General features: G+C 42.3%; 1 protein-coding gene across 7 annotated transcripts in view; it reads right to left on the bottom strand.

Annotated features, from left to right (window-relative positions):
- RNF8 (ring finger protein 8) overlaps positions 1 to 24,913 on the bottom strand; it is a 292,936-nt gene that overhangs the window by 187,191 nt on the left and 80,832 nt on the right. For 6 of the 7 annotated variants that reach the window (XM_069236312.1, XM_069236310.1, XM_069236308.1 and 3 more), the window contains one exon: positions 20,232 to 20,445. In XM_069236312.1, coding sequence (XP_069092413.1) covers positions 20,232 to 20,445 — 214 coding nt within the window. The remainder of the gene's footprint in view (positions 1 to 20,231; positions 20,446 to 24,913) is intronic. The other variant, XM_069236309.1, reaches the window with a different exon arrangement.

Here is a 24,913-nt window from a genome sequence, read left to right as displayed (position 1 = left end):
TTGTCCGTAGAACTACTTTATGCTTGTGTATTTGAATAAATGGTTCTTGTATGGTAAATGCTTGAATTTCACTCACTCTTCTTAGAGATGTGATGGCAATCAAAAATGCAACTTTCCATGTTAAGTATTGCATTTCACAAGAGTGCATGGGCTCAAAAGGTGGACCCATGAGTCGTGTTAAGACAATGTTGAGGTTCCATGAAGGAACTGGTGGTGTTCTTGGTGGTATAATCCTCTTTAGGCCTTCCATAAATGCTTTTATGACTGGTATCCTAAATAATGAAGTGGAGTGCGTAATTTGCAGGTAAGCTGAAATTGCGGTAAGATGTATCTTTATTGAAGAGAAAGCTAGCTTTGACTTTTGCAATTGTAGTAAGTATCCTACTATATCTTTGGCAGATGCGTGTAAGGGTTGAATTTGATTATTATGGCAGTAATAAACAAATCTTTTCCACTTATTTGCATAGCAGTGTCTAGTGGTAGGTTTCCTAGCTTGTCTTATGACCTCCATACATTCTTGTGTGAGGTGTAAGTGTCCGAATTCTAGGATTTCAGGAGCCAAATTGCTAGATTCAGCGATGCTGGATTTGGATGTCTGATCTGTTGTTTGTGTTGTGTTAACAGATCTGGTCTGTTTGGTAGTTTGACATGAGGTACTACTGAGAGGTCTAGTAGTGTTGTGTACCAAGGTTGTCTTGCCCATGTCGGTGCTATTAGTATGAGTTTGAGTTTGTTTTGACTCAATTTGTTTACTAGATATGGAAGGAGTGGGAGAGGGGGAAAAGCGTAAGCAAATATCCCTGACCAGCTCATCCATAACGCATTGCCCTGAGACTGATCTTGTGGGTACCTGGATGCGAAGTTTTGGCATTTTGAGTTTTCCTTTGTTGCAAATAGATCTATTTGTGGTGTTCCCCAAATTTGGAAGTAAGTGTTTAGTATTTGGGGGTGAATCTCCCATTCGTGGATCTGTTGGTGATCCCGAGAGAGATTGTCTGCTAACTGGTTCTGAATTCCTGGAATAAATTGTGCTATTAGGCGAATGTGGTTGTGAATCGCCCAATGCCATATTTTCTGAGTTAGGAGACACAACTGTGTCGAGTGTGTCCCTCCCTGTTTGTTTAGGTAATACATTGTTGTCATGTTGTCTGTTTTGACAAGAATGTGTTTGTGGTTTATTATGGGTTGAAATGCTTTGAGCGCTAGGAATACCGCTAACAGTTCTAAGTGATTTATGTGAAACTGTTTTTGCTGTATGTCCCATTGTCCTTGGATGCTGTGTTGATTGAGGTGTGCTCCCCACCCTATCATGGAAGCATCTGTTGTTATTACGTATTGTGGCACTGGGTCTTGGAAAGGCCGTCCTTGGTTTAAATTTATACTGTTCCACCATTGAAGTGAGATGTATGTTTGGCGGTCTATCAACACCAGATCTAGAAGCTGACCCTGTGCTTGTGACCATTGTGATGCTAGGCACTGTTGTAAGGGCCGCATGTGCAACCTTGCGTTTGGGACAATGGCTATGCATGAAGACATCATGCCTAGTAGTTTCATCACCAGTTTGACTTGTATCTTTTGTTTTGGATACATGGTCTGTATTACATTGTGAAATGTGTGAACTCTTTGTGGACTTGGAGTGGCAATTCCTTTTGCTGTGTTGATTGTCGCGCCTAAGTATTGCTGTGTTTGACACGGCAGAAGGTGTGACTTTGTGTAGTTGATTGAGAAACCTAGTTTGTGGAGGATTTCTATGACATATCTTGTGTGTTGTGAACACCGTCTTAGCGTGTTGGTTTTGATTGACCAATCGTCTAGGTACGGGAACACATGTATTTGCTGCCTTCTGATATGTGCAGCTACTACTGCTAGGCATTTTGTAAAAACTCTTGGTGCAGTTGTTATTCCGAATAGCAACACTTTGAATTGGTAATGTATCCCTTGGAATACAAACCTTAGGTACTTTCTGTGTGAAGGATGTATTGGTATATGGAAATATGCATCCTTTAGGTCTAGTGTTGTCATGTAGTCTTGTTGTTTGAGCAGTGGGATTACGTCTTGTAATGTAACCATGTGAAAGTGATCTGATTTGATGTAGGTATTTAATGTTCTGAGATCTAGTATAGGTCTCAGATTGTTGTCTTTTTTGGGTATCAGAAAGTACAGGGAGTAAACTCCTGTGTTTATTTGTTGTTTTGGTACTAATTCTATTGCTTCTTTCTGTAGCAATGCCTGAACTTCTAGTCCTAGAAGATCTATATGTTGTTTTGACATATTGTGTGTTTTCGGTGGGACGTTTGGAGGGAATTTGAGAAATTCTATGCAATAACCATGCTGGATAATTGCTAAGACCCAAGTGTCTGTTGTTATTTCCTCCCAATGTTTGTAAAACTTGGTTAGTCTCCCCCACACAGGTGTTATGTGTTGGGGATTTGTGACCTTGAAGTAACTGTTTGTTTGGAGGAGTTTTGGGACTTTGGAACTTTCCTCTATTCCTTTGAAATTGTCCCCCTCTATATTGTCCCCGAAAACCTCCCCGCTGATACTGGCTCTGGTAAGTGGGCTTTGTTTGTGAGGTTGTGGCTTCTGTGGTTTGCCCTCGAAACCCCCCTCGAAATTGTGTCTTTCGAAATGTGCCTCTGCTCTGTGGGGAGTAGTGCGCGCCCATGGCTTTGGCCGTGTCAGTGTTTCTTAAGTTTTTCGATCGCAGTGTCCACCTCCGGCCCAAACAACTGCTGTCCGTTGAATGGCATATTCAGCACAGCTTGCTGTATCTCTGGTTTAAATCCTGATGTACGCAGCCATGCATGTCTCCTTATTGTTACTGCTGTGTTGACAGTTCTAGCAGCTGTGTCTGCAGCATCCATTGCTGACCGTATCTGATTATTGGAGATACTCTGTCCTTCTTCTACTACTTGCTGCGCTCTTTTTTGGAACTCCTTGGGTAAATGTTCAATAAAGTGTTGCATCTCATCCCAATGGGCCCTATCATATCCGGCTAACAAAGCTTGCGAATTTGCAATACGCCACTGGTTTGCTGCCTGTGCCGCCACCCTTTTGCCTGCAGCATCGAATTTTCGACTCTTTATCTGGAGGTGGTGCATCTCCTGAAGTATGAGAGTTGGCTCTTTTGCGCGCTGCTCCCACTACAACAGAGTCTGGTGTTAGCTGTTGTGTAATGTACAGTGGGTCTGTTGGTGGTGGTTTATATTTTTTATCTACTCTTGGAGTAATGGCTCTCCCTTTAACAGGCTCCTCAAACACTTGTTTTGAGTGTTTTAGCATTCTGGGTAGCATAGGAAGACTCTGATATTGGCTGTGTGTGGACGACAGTGTATTAAAAAGAAAGTCGTCTTCAATGGGCTCTGAATGAAGGCTGACATTATGAAATGCCGCTGCTCTTGACACCACCTGTGCGTAGCCTGTACTATCCTCTGGTGGAGATGGTCTAGCTGGATAGCATTCCGGACTATTATCTGACACTGGTGCGTCATAAAGGTCCCATGCGTCAGGGTCATCTTGACTCATTCCTGTATGAGTTGGGGATTGCATCATTGGTGAAGTGGCTACCGGTGATGGTTGCGGAGAGTGATGTGGGGATGGTGTTTAGCCACCTTTGCGTGTGGCTGTTTGTCCTTGTCTTGGAAGGCAAGCTTGCGTTTCATTTTGACTGGAGGAACAGTGCTGATCTTCCCTGTATCTTTTTGAATAAAGAGCAGTCTTTGTGTGTGATCTGGCTCTATTGTCTCTAATTCCTGTCCAAATCTATGTGTCTTCATTTGTGTGGACAGTCCTTGTTCCTCAGTGTAGGAACTTGTTTTCGGTTCCGAGGCCGGCTGTTTCGGTACCGAAACCTTTTCGGCTGCTTTTTTCGGCTCCGACGAAACCTTCTTTACTTTCGGCGTCGTGTTCTCTCGGTGCCGACCCGTTTCGGTGCCGAATCTTCTCTGAGCCACTATCTCGGGCCCGAGATTGCTGTGTGCCGGTATCTCGATCGGAGTCGGATGACTTCGACACCAGCTCGCCCTTTTTCGGTGCCGATGAACGGTCACCTATTTTTCGGGTTAAACCATGGCCTGTTGGCGGTGGCGTCCCCTGGGCTTTAGCGGTCTTCTCGTGAGTTCTTTGTTTCGACGTCTTACTCACGGGTTTCGGCGTTTCCTCGAGATCGATCTCCTCAGAGTCCGAATCCTGGGTGGAGAATGTTTCTTCCTCCTCCTCGAAACGCCCTTGTTCTGTCGGCGCCGACGCCATTTGCAGTCTTCTTGCTCTTCGGTCCCTGAGTGTCTTCCTGGACCGAAACGCTCGACAGGCCTCACAAGTATCCTCCTTGTGTTCTGGTGACAAACACAAGTTACAGACCAGATGTTGATCTGTATATGGATACTTGTTATGGCATTTTGGACAGAAGCGGAATGGGGTCCGTTCCATCAGCCTTGAAGAGACACGTGGCCGGGCCGACCAGGCCCCGACGGGGATCGAAAAAACCCCGAAGGGCCACCGGAGCTCTTCTTAATTCGGTGTCGATCTGTTGTAACTAACCCGATACCGAACGCGAACAATACCGACGATTTTTCCGAGATTCTAACTAACTTTCCGACCCGAAACACGGAGCGAAAAGGAACACGTCCTAACCCGATGGCGGAAAAAAAACAATCTAAGATGGAGTTGACGCCCATGCACAATGGAATCGAAAGGGGAGGAGTCCCTCGGTCTCGTGACTCAAAAAGACTTCTTCGAAGAAAAACAACTTGTAACACTCCGAGCCCAACACCAGATGGCAGGATGTGCACAGCATGTGTATCTGCAGCTACACATGCCATCGAACATACATATATACAGTACTACAACGGCCACAGGCTTCTGGGGAGGAGGGAGGTTGCATGTGAATCTACAGCACTACATGCCATGAACAGATGCTTACTGGGTAAGTAATGTTTTCCGTTCAATGGTATGTGCAGCTATAGATACACATACTTTGCATAGACTGTAAAGCAGTCCCCTCCCAAAATAAGCGGTGGCTAGCCTGAAGAAGTTGGAGTGGTTTAAAATAGTGTTCTAAGCACTGCCTGTCCAACGTTTGCTTGTTGGCAAGATAACACCTCCACACAGTAGTGTTTAGTAAATGTGTGTGGTGTAGACCATGTGGCTGCTTTACATATATCTGCCATTGGTATATTTTCTAAGAATGCCATGGAAGCTCCTTTTTTCTTAGTGGAATGTGCTTTAGGAGTTACTTGTAACTGTCTTTTAGCTTTAAGATAGCACGTTTGTATACATTTGACTATCCATCATGCTAATCCATGTTTTGAAATAGGATTACCTTTGTGAGGCTGTTGAAAAGCCACAAAGAGTTGCTTGGATTTTCTGAAATTTTTTGTTCTGTCTATATAGTACGAGAGCTCTTAACATCAAGGGTGTGAAGAGCTCTTTCAGCAACTGAATCTGGCTGAGGAAAGAAGACTGGCAATTCCACTGACTGACTGATATGAAAAGGTGAAACCACTATTTTGTCCTAATAACTATTTTGTTTTTGTGAATTTGAAAGAAAGGTTCTTCTAAGGTGAATGCTTGACTGTCACTAACTCTTCTTAAAGAAGTGATTGCTACTAAGAAGGCAACCTTCCATGATAAAAACTGAAGAGGGCAAGATTGCATGGGTTCAAATGGTAGGCCCATAAGTATTGTGAGTACAATGTTCAGATTCCAGACAGGAGCTGGTGGAGATCCAGGTGGAATAACCCTTTTAAGACCTTCCATAAAAGCCTTTATAACAGGAATCCTAAAAAGGGAAGTATGTTGTCGGTTTTGGAGGTAAGCAACTATTGCTGTTAAATGTATCCTGCTAAAGGAGTATGCAAGGTTTGCTTTTTGTAGGTGCAGCAAACAGCAAACAATATCCTGTACTGAAGCTTTAAGTGGGATAATGTTTTTGGGCTGACAATAATAGACAAAACACTTTGATTTAACTGCATAAAACTGTCTAGTTGTGGGTTTGTGTGCTTCCTTGAGAATAAGTACATTCAGATGGAAGCTGCAAGTAGCCAAACTCTGACTTCAGGAGCCAAATCGCCAGGTTGAGTATGCTGGGATTTGGATCTGATTTGACTTTTGTTTTGAGTCAACAGATCTGGTTTGGTAGTTTGTGATGTGGTACTACAGACAGATCCAACAGTATTGTGAATCAATGTTGACATGCCCACGTGGGAGCTATGAGTATCATGGTGAGCGAGGTTGGTTTCATCTTTTTGATCAGAAATGGAATTAGTGGGAGAGGTGGAAAAGTGTAAGCAAATATCCCTGACCAATTGATCCATGGAGCATTGCCCTAGGATTGAGGGTGTGGGTATCTGGATGCAAGGTTTTGGCATTTTGCTTTTTCTCTTATGGTGAAAAGGTCTATGTCTGGGGTTCTCCACATTTGGAAGTATTGTTGAATCACCTGTGGGTGAATCTCCCATTTGTGTACTTGTTGCTGTGTCCTGCTTAAGAGGTCCGCTACTTGATTGTGTATTCATGGAATATACTCTGCCTGAATCAGGTTGTGAATTGCCTATTTCCAAATTGTCTGTGCTAAAAGGGACAATTGAGATGAGTGTCCCCCCCCATGTTTTTGCAGATAATGCATTGTAGTAATATTGCCTGTCCTTATTAATACTGTCTTGTGTGTGATTTGTGTCAAACGCTTTGAGTGCTAGGAATTCCAAGTGGTTTATATGATAAGTCTGTTGGATTGAGTCCCATTCCCCTTGTGTAGTGAAGCTATTGAGATGAGCTCCCCAAACTATGATTGATGCATCTGTTGTGATTATGGTCTGAGGTGCAGGGTCCTGAAAGGGCCACCCATTTAATAGGTTGGTGTAATTCTACCATTGCAGAGAGTGGTGAGTCTGGCGGTCCAAAAACACTAGATCCTGAATCTGACCCTGTGCCTGAGACCGTTGTTGAAAAAGACACTGCTGTAGTGGTCTTGTTTGCAGTCTTGTATTGGGTACTATTGCTATGCATGAAGCCATCATTCCCAATAGTTTCATCACCAACTTTACTGTATAAGTGTGGTTGTATTATAGTTGAGATATATGATTGTGAATGCTTGGATCCTCACTGGATTTGGGTATGCTAATCCTGATTGAGTGTTCAGAATGGCTCTGAGATACGGTTGTATCTGTGCTGGCTGCAGGTGAGATTTTTCATAATTGATTGTGAGCCCTAAATTGAGTAGGATGTCAATGGTATACTGTGTATGATGTTGTCAAGATTTGGATTGTACTGGTTTTTATGAGCCAGTCGTCCAGATATGGGAAGACATGTATGTGTTGCCTTTTGAGGGATGCAACAATACCGCTAGGCATTTGGTGAATACCCTTGGTGCTGTTGTTACCCCGAATGGTAGCACTTTGAATTGGTAGTGCTTTCCTGCTATAAATTCTTTTAGATATTTTCGATGTGCTGGATGTATGGGAATGTGGAAATAAGCATCTTTAAGATCTAATGCGGTCATGTAATCCTATTTTTGTAGTAGGGGAATGATGTCCTGTAGAGTGACAATATGAAAGTGTTCTGAAAGGATGTATTGATTGAGGGGTCTGAGACTTAAGATTTGTCTGAGAGTACCATCTTTCTTTGGTATGAGGAAGTGTAGTGAAAATACTCCAGTTCCCTGTTGGGATATAGGGACATTCTCTATGGCATGAGTATGAGTAGTAGTAATTGCACTTCCTGTTTTAATAAATTGAGATTTTTTTTTTTTTTTTTTTTAAGAATCGACCCTAGGCGTGTTGATTCTTGATTTTACTGGTTCTTTAAAAATATCTTTGGCATATTTAAGCATGCCTAGAAGCATAGGGAGACACTGATACTCTTTATGAATAGACGTTAAGGTGTTAAATAAAAAATCATCCTCAATGGGATCATTATGTAATTGTACATTATGATATGCAGCTACCCTGGCTATAACTTGATTGTAAGCAGTAGTATCTTCAGTGGGAGATGGCATTGCTGGGTATAAATCGGGATCATTGGGAAAAACGGGTGTGTTCTCTGACGACTTGGACGCCATCTCCATTCGACGTGCTCTTCAATCCCTAAGAGTCTTTTTGGATCGAAACGACCATCAAGCGTCACAGTTTTCTTCTCGGTGATCTGGAGAGACACAGAGATTGCACACCAAATGTTGACTGGTGTATGGAAATTTGGCATGACACCGAGGGCAAAAGCAAAACAGAGTCCGTTCATCAGCCTAACATTGTTCGACTACAATGTGTCAAAGTAGGCCCAAAAAGGGCGAGGTCGCCCCTACAGGCATGTAATGGACCCCGACGATTACAACTGGATCGAATATAAGAGTGGAAAATGCGATCGGAACTATACCAACGTTTACAGAAAGGAAGAGAGAAGTTCAGATAATACCGAACAGAGATCTACCGGAGTAAGAGGAAACACATCCGAACCCGATGGCGGAAAGAAAACAATCTAACAAAGGACTCGATGCCCATATGCAGCATCACCAAGAGGAGGAGTCATTCGATCCTGGACTCGATAAACTTCTTTGAACAAAAACAACTTGTAACTCTGAGCCCAACACTAGATGGCACACTTATGCAAAGCATGTGTATCTACAGCTACACATGCCATAGAGAATATATATATATATATATATTTTTTCTTTTATGGTTCTTCTAGTCAACCGAAGAAAGGTTTTAAGATGATGATGGTATATTTGTTCTCGAAACAAAACAATCTTGCTGGATCGTTTTCAAAGATCGCCCCTTGGTAAGCCTGACCCTGCTGAAGACTGAAGCAAATGGCTCCCAGGTCAGTGAAGAAAATAGTTACTGGAGAGTAAGCGAGTGACACCCGCAGTCTTGTTTTCACCTAAACTCCCACTAACATTACTCCAGTGGTAAGAAGCCCACCTCTGACAGGCCACTCGCAGCCACTTACCTACACCTAATCCAATCAGCCACTTATTGCCACCCTTTGGAGGCCAAGCAATCCCACATCCTTTCATTTGGCAATGTCAGCCAGCTGTCCTAATGCATCATGCTTCAGGCAACACATTTTTAGGACAAATTCAGGTGGCTTTGTGAGCCACGCCATGACAGCTCGACATGGTGCACTGCAGTTTTTCCCTGGCAACTCAGTGTTCCTAACCTTCCTACTCGGCCAACGCCCAGAGGTTCTTCTTTACAACAGCAGCTACTGGGTCCTATGTAAGTGGGGGATGTAAAGCAGTGGGTTTAGGAGACTGGGGATAAGATTCTTTCACACCAGCTATCAGGAGGGCATTGAAGGATGAGAACAGGGGGATGCATCATCTCAAACCAACAAGGTATCCAAATTATGTGGCAAACAGATGGGGTGAGTTATCAGAAAATTCTTAGAAATAAAAATAAGTGTAGCGTGTAATGAAAGCACATAACCACGCTCTGTTTTGAACAGCAGCAGTTACTAGCGAGAGAGCTAAGATACTGATTGTTTCCCATTTAACGTCTTTATGACTCATATTCAAATCCATGGTAACACAATTGAAAGACTGGAACTGAACTATCCAACAATAAAACACACAAATTATTGATCGGAAAAAGATCTTTAATTTAATCTAAACCTAAGCTATATTACATTTCCTCCTTCTAAACAGGGCTTGGATGGAAAACTAAAGTTATTCCTCCCCACCAATGAATCCATAATCTTACACTGCACTACCTTATACACTTCTTTGTTTGCACTGGTACTGTCCAGCAGCACAAATTTATGTTATATTCCTTTCTGCAATGTTATTTTTATTTATTTATGAAAACACAGCAAAAAAAAAAAATACAAGTTGCTTATATAAACTTTCCACTTAGAATCCTTTTTTAAATCTTTAGGACTTCAGTCAGAGTATGCATCCTTTGCATTTCCCTTCTGCTCTGTTTAAAGCAGAGATGCAACTGAGAAGTGTCATCTAAAATCTTTTCTGTGAACCCCTGATTTTAGCCTTGTAAACGTAAACCAAACTACAGAGAAGCAGGAAATAGACTGATTCACATAACTCCCATCGTAAATTGCACACAAACATTTCTTAAAGTTCAAAGAGAGCTTGCACTTGAAGGGCACATGAGTTGTTTCTGAAACACTGAGACAGTTCCAAAACCCACATAAACTCTGTGCTTTTAATCACCAAGGAATCCACCAAAGTGTCGAACACAAATGAAAAGCAGCACAACATACAAGTATTTTGTGTTGTCTGGGTGGTACAACCATCACTTCTATAAATGTTGTAAGGTTTAGCAAAGGCCAACTAGACTGTAGTATAATTCTCTGTGAAGAAAAGTGTTAAATTTTGTGGCTTGGAAGAGCTAAGTCAACAGTTCCCTTGTCTGAAGTTGCTGAGTATCCAGTTCAATTTCCTGGGTGAAACAGCGTAGGTTGGAGGTTCTGGCAGAGGTGGCTCTTTCGCAATGGCCAAGGAGCATTGCTTCCCCCGGCTAAGCCAGGAGCTGAAAAATAAAACTATTTCTTTATTGTTTTATCTTTCAGCAGCTGGCTCAGCCAGAAGCATGTGAAGGGAGGGGTGGGGCTGGACTACAGGAGGGGGAGGGGTTGGGTGGAGGAGACAGTGCACCTAAGTGTACATGTGTGTTTGTCTGGCCGTCTTAGGCCGGCCAAACACACATGCGCACTTCGATTTCTCCAGCCTGGCTGTGTTGAACAGCCAGGCTGGAGAAACCGTACAGACGCAGGACAGTGTGAGAGACAGTCCAAGGCGCTCAGACCAATCCGGACGCTGCTTTCATGCTAGGTGTAGCAGGAATGCAGCACCAGGATTGCTGGGCAGCCTATGCTGGTGTCCCAGTGAATGTAGGTAAGTTTTAAAAAAAATATATTATTCTTTTATTAAATCCCCCCCATCCACACACCACCCCTACTGCACCCCTCCGCATGAGATTTGCAGCGGCAGCTTCTGAATTCTAGGCCTTGCTTGGTAGCTCCAATGCTGTACCAGACACATGATCATTATTAAAAAGTTTGTGCATTTATGATTGTAACTCTCCCAAGGGCCCCCTGCTTCCTCTGGCAGATACCAGAGAGAAAGGGGGTACAGTCTCACTGTGAGCCTTTGTACTATGCAATACGACAAGAAGAAGCTAGAGGAGATAGTGCAATAACGAAACCCCCAAAAAACATATGTATGTGTAATCAGGGTGCAGTGAGGATTAAAAAATAAAAATAAAAAAATAAAAAAAGTGCACCAGATGGAATTAATTTCTGAGTGCACTAGAGTTCCACACAACATTGCCTTTACCTGCTGTTGAACAATCTCTCTGAGATCATACGGTCCTTCCTCCCACTGCTCATTCCGCGAGTAGAAGCCAGATCAAAACAGATGAGCCTCCACTGTTGGGTGTATCTCTGTGGTAAGCCGTAACTCCACTGAGTACAAATGCACCAACTTTCCCTGCTTCGCAGGATTTTTTTTGTTCCAAAATCTAAGAAAGAGCCCCAAATTAAAAGTTGGGAGAACCAATTGTCTCACTGAGATACAAAAGTTGAAAACCCACTTGAATCAATTTTTGAAGAAATCTTATGTTGAAGATGTTAGTCAAAGATAGGCAATAATCCACCAGATGTTAGTATCGTGTTCGAGTCTGTTTACTGATTCAAAGTTCATAATTACGATGCAGAAAACATAAGTTAACAGCCGACACGTGTTTCGCCCCCTGCGGTGCATTCACCTGGGGCTTTTTCAAGGCTGTAAATGGTAAGTAAATCAGAAAACTGATTTTTCAAGTTCAAAAAGAAGTGTCTATGAAATTTTAAGGGATGAGAGAAATTCATAATAACATTAAAGATAAGGCAACAAGAAACAGTAAAAGGATAGGAAGAGTGCTGGTCTGTCTTAGTTAATAGAATGATTATCGTGAATGGAGTATAGTGTAATCATTAGATAAGTTATAATACAAAGATATCATACCATAAGAATACTCATCGAATAAGGTACATTTTGTAAATTGTAGGCAATCTGAATATAAAGATTAAAAATGCATTAAGTATCCAAACTGTATACATAAATTGTGTGTTATTACGGATTTCTCTCATCCCTTAAAATTTCATCTTGGTGTTCACTCCATTAACTACTTTCAATGGATGGCTGTATCTACACATCTTCTACCAGATTCAAATTTTATATATTACCTCTTTTTCACTAATCTGCACTATTACTGAGGTTTTTATTCTCAAATATTCGTTAAAACTTTGTTTTTGCACAACGGGGTGCACTCTTGCATGGGCTTCATAGACACTTCTTTTCGAACTTGAAAAATCAATTTTCAGATTTTCTCTTGCATACCATTTACAGCCTTGAAAAAGCCCCAGGTGAATGCACCGCAAGGGGCGAAACGTGTCGGCTGTTCACTTATGTTTTCTGCATCATAATTATGAACTATGAATCATTAAACAGACTCAAACACGATACTAACATCTGGTGGATTATTGCCTATCTGTGACTAACATCTTCAACATAAGATTTCTTCAAAAATTCAAGAATTGATTCAAGAGGGTTTTCAACTTTTATATCTCTAGAAGCTTATTTACCCGGGGGAAAACTGGTCCAAACCCCCACTTGATCACCCACAGTTCAATCTTATATTTCAGGGCATTACTACTGGAAGGGAGCCTTGGACCTTGACCATTTATATTTGTCTCATTGAGATCATCTGTCCTGAGGATAAGACTGGAGCACACATCCCTATGAGAAGGGGTATGCTCCTCAGAGATTAGACTACAGTAGCAACTTTTTAGATATCCAGAGGAACTTGAATGTTGACTAGAGCCTCAATATTCTGTCTCCATCAAGGAACTAGACATCGAGAAGCAGAAAGGAAAATCTAAGCATCCCTCCTATACCAATTCATTTCTTTATTGAGAGACTTAGGCCATGGTTGGACAGTGCAAGAAACAACCAATCATCACAAATGAACACTGTTCTGAAACTAAGCCTTCAAACTATTAGCACTTGAAAGCAAGGAAAAAAAGGAAACAAAAGTAAAATATGAAAAACTCATGTGTAAAAAAAAAAAAAAACAAGAATGGCAAATTAGAAATGAATATAACAACTTAGAATCTTAATCAAGACCAAATGTTCGGGAGTACCACTACGGGGTATTGGGATGGCAGGAGTTAAAGCTTCACATTTGGTTAACTTATCCATTTGTTTTTTTTTAAAAATGCTCGATGTTTTTCTCAACCTATGGGTAGCAACTGAAACTTATAAATGTTAAATATATATGGAAAATGTCACTTACCCAGTGTACATCTGTTCGTGGCATGAGTCGCTGCAGATTCACATGCTGTGCACAGTCCGCCGTCTGGTGTTGGGCTCGGAGTGTTACAAGTTGTTTTTCTTCGAAGAAGTCTTTTCGAGTCACGAGACCGAGGGACTCCTCCCCTTTCGATTCCATTGCGCATGGGCGTCGGCTCCATCTTAGATTGTTTTCCCCGCAGAGGGTGAGGTAGGAGTTGTGTATGTTAGTAATAGTGCCCATGCAATGGAATGAATACGTATGTACATAATAAAGGTTAAAGTAATATATTTACAAATGTACAAATGTTCAGGATCTACTTCTAAACGGCTACAGGCTCCCGGGGAGGCGGGTGGGCGCATGTGAATCTGCAGCGACTCATGCCACGAACAGATGTACACTGGGTAAGTGACATTTTCCGTTTGATGGCATGTGTAGCTGCAGATACACATGCTGTGCATAGACTAGTAAGCAGTTATCTCCCCAAAAGTGGTGGTTCAGCCTGTAGGAGTTGAAGTAGTTTGAAATAATGTTCTTAGTACAGCCTGACCTACTGTGGCTTGTTGTGCAGTTAACACATCTACACAGTAGTGTTTGGTAAATGTATGAGGCGTAGACCATGTTGCTGCCTTACATATTTCGTTCATTGGAATATTTCCTAGAAAAGCCATGGTAGCCCCTTTCTTTCTGGTTGAGTGTGCCTTTGGTGTAATAGGCAGCTCTCTCTTTGCTTTAAGATAGCAGGTTTGAATACACTTAACTATCCACCTAGCAATGCCTTGTTTTGAAATTGGATTTCCTGTATGAGGTTTTTGAAAGGCAATACATAGTTGTTTTGTTTTTCTAATTAGTTTTGTTCTGTCAATGTAGTACGTTAGTGCTCTTTTGATGTCTAATGTATGTAGTGCTCTTTCAGCTACAGAGTCTGGTTGTGGGAAGAACACTGGTAATTCAACAGTTTGATTTAAGTGGAACGGTGAGATAACCTTTGGTAAAAATTTGGGATTTGTTCATAGAACTACTTTATTTTTATGTATCTGAATAAATGGTTCTTGTATGGTAAATGCTTGAATCTCGCTCACCCTTCTGAGAGATGTGATGGCAATCAAAAATGCAACTTTCCACGTTAAGTATTGCATTTCACAAGAATGCATGGGCTCGAAAGGTGGACCCATGAGTCTTGTTAAGACAATGTTGAGGTTCCATGAAGGAACAGGTGGTGTTCTTGGTGGTATGATTCTCTTTAAGCCTTCCATAAACGCTTTAATTACTGGTATTCTAAATAGTGAAGTTGAATGAGTAATTTGTAGGTAAGCTGATATTGCGGTGAGATGTATCTTTATGGAAGAGAAAGCTAGATTTGATTTTTGCAAATGTAGTAAATATCCTACTATATCCTTCGGAGATGCGTGTAACGGCTGAATTTGATTATTCTGGCAGTAATACACGAATCTTTTCCACTTGTTTGCGTAGCAGTGTCTAGTGGTAGGTTTCCTAGCTTGTTTTATGACCTCCATACATTCTTGTGTGAGGTGCAAGTGTCCGAATTCTAGGAATTCAGGAGCCAAATTGCTAGATTCAAAGATGCTGGATTTGGATGTCTGATCTGTTGTTTGTGTTGTGTTAACAGATCTGGTTTGTTGGGTAGTTTGACATGAGGTACTACTGGCAGGTCTAGTAGTGTCGTGTACCAAGGTTGCCTTGCCCATGTTGGTGCTATTAGTATGAGTTTGAGTTTGTTTTGACTCAACCGGTTTACTACATATGGAAGGAGAGGGAGAGGGGGAAAAGCGTATGCAAAGATCCCTGACCAGTTCATCCATAGAGCATTGCCTTGGGATTGATCTTGTGGGTACCTGGATGCGAAGTTTTGGCATTTTGAGTTTTCCTTTGTTGCAAATAGACCTATTTGAGGTGTCCCCCAAATCTGAAAGTAATTGTTTAGTATTTGGGGGTGAATTTCCCATTTGTGGGTTTGTTGGTGATCTCGAGAGAGATAGTCTGCCAACTGGTTCTGAATCCCTGGAATAAATTGTGCAATGAGGCGAATGTAGTTGTGAATCGCCCAATGCCATATTTTTTGTGTGAGGAGGCACAACTGTGTCGAGTGTGTCCCTCCTTGTTTGTTTAGATAATACATTGTTGTCATGTTGTCTGTTTTGACAAGAATGTATTTTTTGGTTATTATGGGTTGAACTGCTTTTAGCGCTAGAAATACTGCTAACATTTCCAAGTGATTTATGTGAAACTGTCTCTGATGTATGTCCCATTGTCCTTGGATGCTGTGTTGATTGAGGTGTGCTCCCCACCCTGTCATGGAAGCATCTGTTGTTATGACGTATTGTGGCACTGGGTCTTGGAAAGGCCGCCCTCGGTTTAAGTTTGTACTGTTCCACCATAGAAGCAAGATGTATGTTTGGCGGTCTATCAACACCAGATCTAGAAGTTGACCCTGTGCTTGTGACCATTGTGATGCTAGGCACTGTTGTAAGGGCCGCATGTGCAATCTTGCGTTTGGGACAATGGCTATGCATGAAGACATCATGCCTAGTAGTTTCATTACCATTCTGACTTGTATCTTTTGTGTTGGATACATGGTCTGTATTACTTTGTGAAATGTTTGAACCCGTTGTGGACTTGGAGTGGCAATCCCTTTTGCTGTGTTGATTGTCGCTCCTAAGTATTGCTGCGTTTGACACGGCAAAAGGTGTGACTTCGCGTAGTTGATGGAGAAACCTAGCCTGTGAAGGGTTTGTATGACATATTTTGTGTGCTGTGAACACTGTTTTAGCGTGTTGGTTTTGATTAACCAGTCGTCTAAGTACGGGAACACCTGTATTTGCTGCCTTCTGATATGTGCAGCTACTACTGCCAGGCATTTTGTAAAAACTCTTGGCGCAGTTGTTATTCCGAATAGCAACACTTTGAATTGGTAATGTATTCCTTGGAATACGAACCTTAGGTATTTCCTGTGTGAAGGATGTATTGGTATATGGAAGTACGCATCTTTTAGATCTAATGTTGTCATGTAGTCTTGCTGTTTGAGCAGTGGGATTACGTCTTGTAACGTGACCATGTGAAAGTGGTCTGATTTTATGTAGGTATTTAATGTTCTGAGATCTAGTATTGGTCTCAGAGTTTTGTCCTTTTTTGGTATTAGAAAGTACAGTGAGTAAACTCCTGTGTTTTTTTGTTGAATTGGTACTAATTCTATTGCGTCCTTTTGTAACAATGCTTGAACTTCTAGTCCTAGAAGATCTATATGTTGTTTTGACATATTGTGTGTTTTTGGTGGGATGTTTGGAGGGAATTGGCGAAATTCTATGCAATAACCATGCTGGATAATTGCTAAGATCCAAGTGTCTGTTGTTATTTCCTCCCAAAGTTTGTAAAATTGGCTTAGTCTTCCCCCCACAGGTGTTATGTGAAGGGGGTGTGTGACTTGTGAGTCACTGCTTATTTTGAGGGGTTTTGGGGCCTTGGAATTTCCATCGATTTTTTGGGAATTGGCCCCCTCTAAATTGCCCCCGAAAACCTCCCCTCTGATATTGACCCTGGTAGGTAGGCCTTGTTTGTGAGGTTGTGGTTTCTGTGGGTTGACCTCGAAACCCTCCCCTAAAAGGTGTTTTCCGAAATGTGCCTCTGCTCTGTGGGGAGTAGAGTGCGCCCATGACTTTGGCTGTATCGGTGTCCTTCTTGAGTTTTTCGATGGCAGTGTCTACCTCCGGCCCAAACAATTGCTGTTCATTAAACGGCATATTGAGCACAGCCTGCTGGATTTCCGGTTTGAACCCCGAAGTGCGCAGCCATGCGTGTCTTCGTATTGTGACTGCAGTGTTTATTGTCCTTGCAGCTGTATCTGCTGCATCCATGGAAGACCGTATCTGATTATTTGAGATACTTTGTCCCTCTTCCACCACCTGTTGCGCTCTTTTTTGGAACTCCTTGGGTAAATGTTAGATGAAATGTTGCATTTCATCCCAATGAGCCCTGTCGTATCTTGCCAAAAGTGCTTGTGAATTGGCAATACGCCACTGATTTGCTGCTTGTGCTGCAACCCTTTTTCCCGCAGCATCAAATTTGCGGCTCTCCTTGTCTGGAGGAGGTGCGTCGCCTGAGGTATGAGAGTTGGCTCTCTTACGAGCTGCCCCCACAACTACTGAGTCTGGTGTTAGTTGTGTTGTAATATATATTGGATCCGTGGGCGGTGGCTTATATTTTTTCTCCACCCTTGGAGTTATGGCTCTGCCTTTAACTGGATCCTGAAATATTTGCTTTGAATGTTTTAGCATTCCTGGGAGCATAGGAAGGCTTTGATACTGGCTATGGGTGGAGGATAGGGTGTTAAAGAGAAAGTCATCCTCAATTGGTTCCGAATGTAAGGAGACATTGTGAAACTCGGCTGCCCTTGCGACCACCTGTGTATAGGATGTACTGTCCTCAGGTGGTGACGGTTTTGTAGGATAAGAGTCTGGGCTATTGTCAGACACTGGAGCATCGTAGAGGTCCCATGCATCGGGATCATCCTGACTTATTGTGGTATGAGCTGGTGAGTGCATTAGCGGTGGAGTTGCCTCTGGTGATGCATGTGGTGATGGTGGTGGAGAAGGTGGCGGGGTTGTTTTCTTTGCCACCTTTGCCTGTGGTTGCTTGTCCCCTTGTTGAAAAGCAAGCTTCCTTTTAACCTTGATTGGGGGAAGAGTGGTTATCTTCCCTGTATCCTCATGAATATGAAGCCTTCTTTGAGTGTAGTCAGGCTCTCCAGCTTGAAGCTCTTCTCCAAATCTGTGTAATTGGGTGGTTAACCCTTGTTCCTCTGTATAGGAACTGGTTTTCGGCTCCGAGGTTGGATGTTTCGGCACCGAAATCTTTCCGGAACTCTTTTTGGGCTCCGAAGACATTTTCTTAGGTTTCGGCGCGGTGTCTCGGTGCCGAATCTCTTCGGTGCCGCTGTCTCTGTGCCGAATTTTCTCGGAGCCGCTTTCTCGGCTCCGAGGTTGCTGAGTGGCTGTATCACGACCGGAGTCGGATGACTTCGACACCAGCATGCCCTTTTTTGGTGCCTTGGATCGGTCACCTAGTCTTTGGGTTGAGCCATGGCCTGTTGGCGGTGGCGTCCCCTGGGCTTTTGTGGACTTTTCGTGAGTCCTTATTTTCGACGTCTTACTCACGGTTGTTGTTTCTTCGGCGTCGAGTTCTTCCGAATCCGACTCGTGGATGGAGAAAGTTTCTTCTTCCTCCTCGAACCGTTGTTGACCCGTCGGCGTGGATGCCATTTGCAATCTCCTGGCTCTTCGGTCTCTCAGCGTCTTCCTCGACCGAAACGCTCGACAGGCTTCACACGTACCCTCCTTGTGCTCGGGGGACAAGCACAAGTTACAGACCAGATGCTGATCCGTATACGGATATTTGTTATGGCATTTTGGACAGAAGCGGAACGGGGTCCGTTCCATCAGTCTTGAAGTCGCACGCGGTCGGGCCGACCAGGCCCCGACGGGGGATCGAAATTACCCCGAAGGGCCACCGGAGCTCTTCAAAATTCGGTGTCGATTTGTTCTAACTAACCCGATACCGAACGCAACAATACCGACGTTTTTTTCCGAGATTCTAACTAACTTTCCGACCCGAAACACGGAGCGAAAAGGAACACGTCCTAACCCGATGGCGGAAAAAAAACAATCTAAGATGGAGTCGACGCCCATGCACAATGGAATCGAAAGGGGAGGAGTCCCTCGGTCTCGTGACTCGAAAAGACTTCTTCGAAGAAAAACAACTTGTAACACTCCGAGCCCAACACCAGACGGCGGACTGTGCACATCATGTGTATCTGCAGCTACACATGCCATCGAACATATATATATATATATATATATATATATATATATAAATTAAAAAAACAAAATAAAAACAAAAAGAGTATTGGATGAAGACTTGTAGTTCACTGGTTTAAATTCCAATGGGGCCAACAAAATGTTTACCATAGTAACGTTGATAAAATTAATACCATGTTTCGGGTGATGGTGACACCAGTTATTAAGAAGCTCAGGTACTGCTTGGTTTAAGTGCTACATAGTAACACAAATGTGCATGATGTTTTCAAAATGCTGTATTTCCAGAAAGACACCCATAATTTTTGTACACTAAATATTATTGGCAACAATTCTAAAGAGGATGAGAATGACTGGAAAGTGACTTCACCTTTGTACACCTGCTGATAGCACTGAAGTAAGAACTTGTGTTTGGATTGTCTCCCCAGTAAAAGTTGTTTAACACCTTCTTCTAAACATTATTTGGCAAAACAAGCAGGAAGCGAACTGCAGGTACGCAGAGGTTTCAGCAAGAAGTTCATTTTAGTGGTAAATCTACTCGTAGCTGAGACTTTTAACAGAAGGACACTTTTCCGCATTTTTGTTTGTAGAACATATTGTAGTGTAATAATTTATCACCAGTACAAAAGCATTTAACCAATACAATTAGTCATTCATACTTAGACATATGTGAATATTTGTTAATTAGTTAGTGTGAACAAATCTGAAATACCATTTGTAATCCTAGAACTATGCAAAAACACATTTAAGTAAATATCACAGCTGAGTGAATAGCAGGAGAGCAATTACTGAAACATTCACTAAAGGAGATTGTAAGTCATGCTCTTATGATACAGACATCTTTCAGCTACATCCCCATGCCCACCACCACTGGGCTTTCTCTCCATTTTTACTCCAAAGGCTGACAAAGGGCGGAAGAGCATGAAGAGCGAGAAACTCCAGTCAGCAATAAGAGGGCTGCAGGCCTCCTTGTAATACAAAAGGGGGGGGGCAAGAATCACTTTCATAAATAACAAAAACATCTAAACTGTGGGCAGGAGTTGGTGGATTGGTAGAGACCCAATTGAGCAGCAGGGACTCTATGGAGAGCGGAACCCTTCACTGCCACACACCATCGACCCACCTTTGTCATCTTTACGCTGCTTGATGAGGGCCAAGCGGTGCTGCTTCATCTCATGGCTGAGATTCTCCATCATTCTCTCGATGCAGTTGTCCAGCACCAGGGAGCGTGTCTGAGTCACGATCTCCTGTCGGCAGATGGGGCACTCCACCTTGCGCTTGATCCACTCCTTGATACAATAGGAACAGAAGCTGTGAGCACAGTTCAAGGTGACAGCCTGCAAGGCCAAGAGAGATGAGGACAACTTTAGTTCATTATCCTACTTTCATAGAGCGGTCACCAAAGCAGTGCACAGAAGATTGCATACACTAAAAAAGGTGCAATGAAATACCGAGGTTAGTGCTTTTGTGGTGGGAGATGGAAGTGCTAAACTTAGGGCACAAAGGGACGGTTCTGGTCAGATTTAAAGACTGGAAAGAGTAGAGAGCAGAAGCTGTCAGAGAGAATGCACTACCAACACTTTGGTACAATCAGGCTAAAGAGAATGCCTTGGGAAGGGAGAGGAGAGCATTCAATGGAGGATTTGAAAGGATACAGGATATTCACAGCATACACAGGACGTTTGAGGGGGATAACCAAGGACAGGTTCCCGAAGACACGGCACAGGAACAGTGAAAAAAGGCATGGGGTGCAGGTTCAGGGAAGCCACCTACTGGCTAACTGCAGGAGGCCATGGGGAACAGGAAAAGAAAAAGAGCAGCATTCAGGGATGAAAAAAGAGAAAGTGCACAGGAAGAGAAGCCATTACAGGAGCAATAGTGGAGCCAAGGGAGAGTCTGAAAGATGGTTTATCAGCAAAGGTAAATCGTAAAAGGCATGTTTTAAAAAAACAAAAAACAAACAAACAAAAACTTAGAATACCAATACATATTTTCACATGTAAGGTTGGCATTCATAACTAGCTCCAATGGCATGATCTAGAATACACTATAAGTGTCCACTTTGGCCTAACGCTATGCTTATTTTGAATGAATTGCTTAAGCATATTTATAAAGCTCAGTGATGCCTGAGTTTTTCACAGTGCTAAGAAACCGATTGAAAACTATGGTCCATGCAAGATCCCTAACAAGATAAATACATTAGGGGCAACTTCCTTGTGCAAAGAAACAGTTCCAACAGAGATAACATAACAACAAGATATGTGGAAGAGCATGTCCAAAGAGAAGCACTATTTATCCTATTATTTAGGTGCACATACAACATACTCCAGATTAGATTATCTTCTGACTTCCATTTCAACAATCTCACAGATTTACTAAAGCACACTGTCTTGCTTGGGTAAACTTGGGCCATTACCCCATAATGGCAACATGGAAATTAACAAAAAGAAGATAGACTGGAGATTGGTGCCATGGTGTCTGTAAAACTCTAAGATCAAAAAAGACTTGACTAAAACGCCAGGCTGCAAAAGGCATGTCAGCCTTAAACTAAGTATGGGACACAAATGGAATCATCCCCACTGAATACCTATAGACAGAATATGAAATAAGTACATCCCAATAGCTGAAATACTTATAACTCAAACATGCGCGAACAGCAACCATAGACAGGAATGAGGTAACAAAAGAGGGCTCTCTTGGAGAGGAGGTTATCAGATCGACTAATACAGAGGAAAGCATTATCCTTAACTCACAGAATACTCTTGTTAAACATGCATAAAGAATGACACCTGGAGGCCTAAATGTCAACAAGATATCAGGGAAAGAGACGCCAACCTTTGGGAGCAGGTTTGGGTTCCTCAAAAGAGATGGCGCTAAAACAGCCTTCAGGGTGGTCCAACTAAAAGTACGACACAAAACATGTTAGGCACAAACACAAATCTGTAAATTTGCTTAGTGGTTAATGATTAATGTCTAGTAGTTGATGATAAATGCCAAAAGGGAACCTTCTTCCACACAATATGGGAATTCCCAAATATACTACTGTATTGCAGGAAAACCGAAAGTAGACCAGAAACAACAATGGAATTATAAAATGCAATCACCACCACTGGGAGTTCTACTGGAAATCTGGGACGATGTAAATTAAACAAAATATAAAAAGTTACTAATCAAATTAGGGTCTGAGGAAGCAAAATGGGCCACTGCAGGACACTGGAGAACAGAGATAATACCCACCCTTTAACAATGGGAGAGACAATGGACTGGTGAATGGCAGCAGAAAGGGCGATTTATGAAGGACGCGTTTGGCCACTAAGTTTTAAAAAAAGTATGACATTAACAAAGAATGAAAAGAGCAACCTCTCAGATCAAATAAGGGTACATACATACCAATGGGTGGTAATAAAACTGACTAATGAAAAAATGAACAAACAAGCAAACAAACTGAAGAGAGAACAACCTATGGATACACAACAGGACTATGGCAAATGAGAAGGGGTCATTATTGATAATTATTAAAATAAATGTATAAATGATTGGGTATAAAACTGAAATCTTGGGTTTGTAATAATGGAAGCTGTATGGTTTTCGAAAATTCTACTAATGATGTAAAGATAATAAAACCTTTATTCGATAAAGCATCAAAGCCATAGCCAAGGGTAAAGAACTGGTGGCACGTTTCATCTTCAGCAGCCCTGTCGGTGAAATGACTTTGCATCCTTTAAGTATGAGCACAACAACCAATCAGGAATCCGAGGACAATATGCACCAACCAAATTCTGCAACTAGCCTGCAGGCAAGAGCAACATTGTAGCCACATAAAACCAACATCAAAATGTACTTTCTTTCAAGTTATGAAACAATTAAACTGAGCTGAAAACCATAGTTCTGAGGACTGGCACAAAAACACTGACTAACCCTACTGGGTAAGGCCCACTTCCCCAACTGAACTATAAAGCAACCAAGGCACAGAAGCTTCTTAAGATGTGTACTGAGCCCAACCTCCATGATCATTTATTGGAAAATAATGGCTTAAAAAGAAGATGTGGTTAGCATGAAAAGTATGAGAAGCACAGCTATCCATAAGCCTCCATCGTTCGACAACACAGAAACAACGATTTGTTTAAGGGGATTGGGTGGTGTCCCATTTAAACTGAGGGGTTCTTATGTGTTAGGTGGATTCGTAAGTGCTCTCCTAGGGATGAGCACACACAGGTTAACTTCAGAGCTGAAGTCTACTAATCTCTTAAAACAAGTTCAGATTCTCTGCACGCACTTAAGATTCTTCTGAATGATACGTGGTCTTAAAAGCTTTTTGTTTTATTTTTCTAACCCTGTGACTGTGGTGGCAATTTCTCTTTTAATTTTCTAGGATGTTTTTAAGCTCCTTTGGCACAAAGATACACTCTACCATCTATAGCAGATGATGACTAATATTTGTGTTGATTTATTTTAAAATATCACAATGTGGGCGTGGTACATAAATACAACTCAACCTGGGACATATAAACACTTGACTCAAGTCTGAAGTGTGCCGGGGAAAATAAGCTGAATATTTTTGCTGATTATGGCAGAAAGCAGTTTAACTCTGCATCAGACCCTATCTAGGTAATTTGTTTGCTACATAAGTAGAAGAGTATGCAATATCCAGCTAAGGTACCGCGAGGATTCCCAGGGTCAACAGTCGTAGCAGACATTTTTTTCACCTCGTAGTTTCTTGAAACAACTAATTACTAGAGATTTAATCAGGATTGTCTGGCAGATGATAATAAACAAGTTGCTTTAGGTATTGTGATTGACAGGATGTAGCACTCACGTAGTGTGTGACTTTAGACAATGTGAACCCCTATCGTCTTGTCAGACCAATCTGCAGGTTTTGAGGAGCTTTGACAACCAGTTTAGGTGAGCAGGAGTAGCCAGTAGCAAGCACACAAACTCCATTATAGAGCGCAGCAACTGATAACTACAAGCAAGGACACAAAATGTGAGATCTGGAACAGAGCAGGACGTGCACAGGGGTGGTGGATACTTTTACCAGAAATAATAGGCTTTATGCTGGATTGCTAAATAGAACTGCAGGACCAGTTTAACCAGAAGTCTTGGAGGTAATTTGCACACACTGATATGGTCTAAGCAATTCCTCCCTGTGGTCTTCTAACTACGCCTTCTTTGCAGCACAGAATTGGCGTGGATATTGCTCATTAACTCTCAACTCGTGACCAATATCTAAGCCGTTTTTTGTTTGTTCATGCTGATGTCTTTAAGGCACCCCTTAAGAAACAATCCAACTAAAACACCAAGGCTGCTCTCAGGCATGACCATAACATACTGCTGAACACCATCTCCATAAAGAGTTGAAGAATAAATTAAGTAAGGAAAAAGGTTGAGGATGCGTATAAATGGTTGGTGCAAATATCCAGCATGTGCCCCTTAAAGGAGCAGTTGACGACGTTAACTGTAAACTCCAATCACCACTGACTAGTGATTAATGTGGCTTGAGCAATTACTCTTATCCACAATATCGAATCCAGACTCAATAACTAGGAGTAAGGCCAGATTCAGTATGCAGGGAGGAGCTGGTGTAGTAGGCACTATCGCCCAGCAATGGTGACCTGGGAGATGAATAGGGAAAAGGAGGGAGGAGGCACGTGGTCCTTAATGTAAATGTCACTCTGCCACCAATCTCACTATCCTCATCTTTACAACTGAGAATATAGTCTATGGAGACCTGTGAGAGGAGGGAAGCATTGGAATGCCGGTGTCCTCAGGTCATGCTTCGCCTCAAGAAAGAATGCATACATTTCA

Source organism: Pleurodeles waltl, chromosome 5 (genome assembly GCF_031143425.1).
Source record: "Pleurodeles waltl isolate 20211129_DDA chromosome 5, aPleWal1.hap1.20221129, whole genome shotgun sequence".
NCBI lineage: Eukaryota > Metazoa > Chordata > Amphibia > Caudata > Salamandridae > Pleurodeles > Pleurodeles waltl.
Note: the sequence above shows the minus strand (reverse complement) of the source record. Positions and strands in the feature narration are given on the sequence as shown.